The 6013-nt window shown below is 42.8% G+C and overlaps 1 protein-coding gene across 1 annotated transcript; it reads left to right on the forward strand.

Moving 5' to 3' along the window:
* The first annotated feature begins 991 nt into the window (after nt 1-991).
* On the forward strand, nt 992-5754 carry LOC105232815 (uncharacterized). Its single transcript, XM_011214682.4, has 4 exons — nt 992-2072; nt 2128-2285; nt 2348-2561; nt 2637-5754. Exons 1-4 carry the CDS (start codon nt 1220-1222, stop codon nt 5624-5626), a joined length of 4215 nt encoding a protein of 1404 aa, XP_011212984.3. The 5' UTR covers nt 992-1219; the 3' UTR covers nt 5627-5754.
* The last annotated feature ends 259 nt before the right edge of the window (nt 5755-6013 follow it).

Raw genomic sequence — 6013 nt, forward strand, 5'->3', positions numbered from 1 at the left:
AGACATAAATCGTTTGTTAACATTTTATGGTGTGTGTGAGAGTGTGTGAAGTACATACTTACCGCATGTAAATTATTAGTGGACTTAATTGATTTGGGAGTTGCGGAAAGTTTGAGTAAATGCGTGAAGATTTTAGATATGAATTGAGAATTCGAGAATATTATATGTTCAATAAATTTGGGTTTAATTATGTGACTCAGATTATTTTCTCAACAGAATTTAATTTAAAGCTTTAAGAGGATTTTAGAAAAAGTACTTAGTCACAGGTCGAGTTTTCACTGCCATTAGTTAATGAACATTTTTCTACAACAAATCTTAGAGGATTTGAAGTAAGTTGCTGGGATAATAAAGGTTCGCTAGATGCAGTCTCAGTCCATTCCCTCTGGAACGGCCCAAAAATTAGTTGGTAAGCAAGCTCTTATTTAACAATGCATGAAAGTACCAAGTCTGATCCTTTTTCGATACCTTGTCAAATAAAAAAGTGTTCATACAAGGACTTTGATCGGCCTTGCCAGCCTGCTTCTCAACATACATACATACGTCGGCTCCGTTAGTGGCGCAGGCCACAAACAAGCCACAATATAAGGTGCGAACAGCACGACGGCCGAAACCCCCCTCCCTCCGCAAAATGCTTCTTACTTTGCCTGGAGTGAAACAATTTGTATAACAGATATATGCCTTAGTTGTCCAATCTAAGAACTAATTTCGGAGATTGTAGCAATAGCTCAGGGAAGGGTTGTCATTTTTGAATATTGCCAGAAAAAGCCACCGAATGTTACTTCACAAATATTTGAGGCAAACTTTGACCAAAATTTCACCTCACCGCGGATACTCTCTGAATTTATCACATGTTATATGATCACTACAATTATATCGCTTCTTATTCACTTCAAAAGTCAAATACACCAAAAGAATCCCAATTAGCTCATATATGCATATGTACGTTACCTTATGGTACTTAAAAGTAAATAACTGTAGCTTATGCAAAACAGCTTAAACAAACACTAAATGATTATTAATAAAATGTTTCATTATTACGAAATGTTCCGAAAAGTACGCAAATTAATTTCCCACTTTGAAATCCAAAGCAATCAAATAGTCTTTTCTTTATTTGCAACGTGCCGCAGAAAGAAAAAGCGTAGAAATTTTGCTCATTTAGTTTCGAAAAAACGCGTTAATCAAATAAAATATTTTTTCGTTGTGAAACTTCGCTGCAAAAATGAAATATTTTGTTGAAAACATATTATTTCTAACCGTTTTCCTTTTTCAACCGCGGCGTCTGCATGCTGAAAAACTCTGCCCCATCGGCAACTGCAACAACGCCGGCAATTGCGCGCTCAACGGGAACGACATACAATGCGCCTGCGTCACCGACTATTTCAGCGGACCGCGCTGTGAAGAATTCATTAACCACTGTGAAGCGAACCCTTGCCGCAACGGCGCTACCTGTGAACCGGCGCTGGGGCAATTCCTCTGCAAGTGTGTAGGCACCTGGGGCGGACAGCGCTGCAACATGAAGAATATGCCGACATTTACGAAAATGCACTTGCTTTTTAATCCGGTCGGTGTGTTTGGTGAACGACAGAACTTTCTGCTCACCGTGGAGACTTTGGGTACAACAAATTTCGTTTACGAGGCATACACTTCAAATTGTCTCATAGACACCTTTGAATCTTATCCCAAACGGAAAAGTGGCTTTCGATATTCGAGGGACTTGAGAGCTGTCGCTCGTTCATTGGGTTTATTACACGCTGGACGGTTGCCATATAAAAGCGGTTACTATCACGAAAGCTACGAGAGCTTCTGGGAAGCTGGTACATTGAGTATAACAGTGCGTGTCGCCGATTTAGAGTCAAATGCACTATATGAGCAAACCTTTCCCTTGTTTATTATACAACCCACGGATGTGCCTTGCATTCCGGACATTGGTTTCATGCATGGCTCTGACCCGCAGGAACCACTCATGATAGATATAGCGCGCTTCAACGTCTTCAATGCCATCATACACAGGCACTGTGCGCCCAACTCACGTATCGAAATGGAGTGGACTGTGCACAACAGCATCGGCACAAGTGAGGATGCAAGTTTCCTAAAAATATGTTTTAGTGATTTTGATCACCCTTTCAGTTCTACTGTATGAATTCGGCAATACTGGCAAGAAACAGCTGAAGGTCAAGCCTTACCGTTTATGGTTCAACTATCAGGGTGCTGTGGCACAGTCCTATATGGTGCGTGCAAATGTGGATGAATACTTTGACGACACGGTAGTGCATAAAAAAGTTCGGGTGAGTTTTGAAGGCCTTACTTTTTTAACCTTCCATCAATAATATTTCCTTTTGTTTAACAGTGTTACATTTTCATTATGTCCAAGCCCGTGTCGGCTTTTATCTTAGGTGGCGCCATACGTGAAGTGGGCGTCCGTGATTCACTTTATTTGGATGGCTCGAAGAGCCGTGATTTCGGTCTCTCGCCTTTGGTTGAGCAAACAATGAAGTACAAATGGAGTTGCGAATCGAGCGATGACAGTTCAAATAACTACTGTGGTCCGCATATGGGAACAGGTTGGTAATACTTCATTTAATTACTTTATTATTCAGTAAAATAATAAAAGTATTCCCTTGTTGTCGCCATTTCAGGCAGCATTCTTCATATACCAGCCGGCGTACTCCAACTCGGAAAATCTTACACATTCAGCTTTCGAGTTAGCTCATATGTCAGCGTAACGCAACAAGATGTTGCAAAACAAGTCATTAAAATTACAAATGAGCCCAAGCATTACGTATACATCGTGTGTGTAAGAAATTGTCAAATGGGTACGTTTGCCGCTGGACGTAAGGTTCATCTACGCATGCGCTGCGTCACTTGTGCGGCAGCACCAACGATTACATGGGAGGTTACGGGTGGCAGCGGCATACTTAAGAACGCACATCGTCTCGGTTTCATGCCACCGAACAGCGGAAGCGTCAAAGTTGAGGCATCAGTAACAAGTGGTGGAATGAATGGAAAGGTTATAGTTGAGCTGACGCATAATACACCACCTGAGGGTGGACAATGTAAGGTTGAGCCCAATAATGGCGTAGAATATGAGACTGAGTTTCATATAAAATGCACAGACTTTGAGGATATCAACGTGCCGCTCTCGTATCAATACATAGCCGAAACCTTCACCTTCGATCGCACAAACGAACGGCTAATGAAAACCAGACTGCCAGTAACGAGCAGCATTAAAATTGTGGTTTGTGACTGTCTTTTCGCTTGCACCGAGGCGCAAGCAGCTGTGAGCGTGTCCGCCATGCAAGTACCGCAAGATGAAGCGGCACTGAAGTCACTACTAGCTCGACCGGAAAGTAATATAGCCAAACTCTTGCTGGACGGAGACGTCGAGCGCGCCATGGTGCTAACTGAGGTGTTGACACGGAACATGCGCACGCTGGCAATGGGAGAGATCATATTCTATCATTTGAGGTGGCTCGAGCTGGAAACACTACTGCGCGTCGAGCAGTTAACAAAAATAACCAGAAATTTCTTGGCACCGCTGCAGCCGCTGGACAATAAACGCGTCACACTTTTCACCAAATTTCTGCGTATGATCGCAAATGGATTTTACTTCATCATTGTGGACAGGGAGTACCAGGAACTACTTCCCGAACCCTACGAATTGCTCAACAATCAAGTAGTAGACATGATTGCTGAATTCTCAGCAAAGCTCGAAGATATGCCACCGGTCGTACGAATCGAACCAGCGAGCAGTGGTTCCGCAAATCGTCTAAGTGAAAGTTATGCGCCTTTGCCAGATTTCGACGAGACGGTACTAACGCGTATTGGGCATTGGTTGGATGTTATATTCGAGGTATTTCGTTGTCTACATTTTGTGGGTATAACAAGCACAGTGATGCATGAGCCCACGGATGATCATTATAAATTGGACAAACCGGGTGTTAAGGTGGACGTTTTCAGTATCGAGGGTACGAAAATGTTGAATTTCGAAACTGAAAATCGTAAAATTGAAATAGTAATGCCTTCGGCGATGCTCGCAGAACTCGAACAAACGCTGCAAAGTGCACAGTTACATTTTCAAGTAGTGTCTTTCGAGCGAAACCCGTTTTGGTGGTATCCCGACGCGGAACCGCTCGACACTGGCATAGTTGCGTTTAGCGTATACAGCAGCGCTGATCCCTTGAGAGAAGAGACCATACTGCAAAATCCTATTGAGTTTCGCATGACATTATCCGATAGCACCACGACGCCGGCACAAAGCACCAACATTGTGGAAGGCTATGTTAATGACACACTAGATATGCCTATTTACCGCATTGAGATGCCGGAAAACAGTGCCGCAATTGTCAAATTCTCCGATCCCACGACACGTCTATGTGTTAAATTAAATTTGTGCACAAAGCCGCGCAGCCATCAAGTGCGCAACTCCACGGAGATCGTGCCGGAAAAGAACACATTTCATGTGGTGAACAATAAGGGCGGCAATGCCTGGGCTTACCTCGCTGTGATGGCAGCAGATGAAATCTCCTCGCCAAAATCGTTTAAATTCGAAACCACCATGCTGAAATGCCTCATGTGGGACTTCAAGTTGCGTGATCCCGAATGGTCGACCGCTGGTTGTGTGCCCAAATTAAATTTAGCCGATGCCCAGAATCTGAGCTGCAGTTGCTATCATTTGTCGACGTTTGCGGGGAAAAAGCACGCACAAACCGCAATGGAAACTGACGGCTCACGTCAGGTGCTGACTCATCTGCCCACCAACGGTTACGCAGTATTGTTTTTCCTGGCACTCTTGCCACTTTTCGCTGCACTCTTCTGGTGGGCTTACTACACACTACACCATCATAAGGGTGACTTAATCACCTTGCTCGATCAGGAAGAGTGCCACATAGAATATGGAGTCAATGTGCACATAAGCACCGGTGGCCACTGGCATGCTGGCACCACTGCCAATATCATTCTAATGTTTGCCTTGCCACAAGGTACACGCAAATTTGTCGTGTATCAGAATCCGCAGGATCCTCATCTCGTGCGCAACTCTACTTGCACGCTCCGTTTACCGCTAAGCGGTGATGATTTAGTGCAGCCACTGCTGCTGAGCATACGCCGTGACAAATCCGGGCGTTATCCTAGCTGGTATTGTCGCAACATCGTCATTGAGGATTACGCCAATGAGGTGATGTGCACTTTCGAAGTCGAACAATGGGTAACCACGAAACCGTTAGTTTTGGACGCAACAAATTTTCGTGAAGGCTCGCAGTCCTTCAAACGCAACTTTCGTAATACGCTGGAAAGTCTCTTCATTCAATGGTATTTATTTCAGGCTCTCATTGGTCCATGGAAATATGGTGAAATGCCCTTCAATCGCTTTGAACGCACTTGTATTTGGACCGTTAAATTAGCCATAACCATTTGCATTGTCATGTGTTACATGGGCGCGACGACTTTGGAGACGTACGAGGAGGAGCGCGAGAAATACAAAAATATTGCTTATGATTCGGTTGAGATATTTTTTCTCTGTGTTTTTTCTTATGTTATTTGCTTTTTTGTTGAGACAGCACTTAAAGCTTTCATTTGCCATGACGAGTTGAAGAATAAAGATGATGAAAAGTTGTCGAAGGAGGAATAATTGAAATGTCAAAAACATAAATTTTTGCATTTTCATGTTAGCAATTGTTGTTGCAGTTACAGTATGTTAGCTGTGGGAAGTATATTTTACAGCATACTTTTAGGAGCCAAAACTGTTAACATCATAGCAGGGAATTATAATGAATGCTGTCTTTTTATAATATACATAACATAATCTGCTAAAGAGCTTAACATTAATGTTATCGTTGATATACTAAGTACAAAAATTATTAAATTAGTAGAAAAAAATTGTATAAAATACAAATCATGTAGGAAAAGTTATTCAGTCAGTCTGTTAATACAAGTGAAAGGCTTATGTTCAAATCTGTTGAGTTTACATCAGAAAGTTAACTACTCCGGCGTCTTCTCTGTGAACATACCTCTGAGG

The sequence above is a fragment of the Bactrocera dorsalis genome, chromosome 5 (assembly GCF_023373825.1).
Source record: "Bactrocera dorsalis isolate Fly_Bdor chromosome 5, ASM2337382v1, whole genome shotgun sequence".
NCBI lineage: Eukaryota > Metazoa > Arthropoda > Insecta > Diptera > Tephritidae > Bactrocera > Bactrocera dorsalis.

Excerpts from the sequence above, each read along its gene's own strand:
- LOC105232815 (XM_011214682.4), top strand. The coding sequence starts at position 1,220 with ATGAAATATTTTGTTGAAAACATATTATTTCTAACCGTTTTCCTTTTT. Across the intron at positions 2,073-2,127 it reads GCACAACAGCATCGGCACAA|TTCTACTGTATGAATTCGGC; the intron begins GTGAGGATGCAA and ends TCACCCTTTCAG. Across the intron at positions 2,562-2,636 it reads TGGTCCGCATATGGGAACAG|GCAGCATTCTTCATATACCA; the intron begins GTTGGTAATACT and ends TCGCCATTTCAG.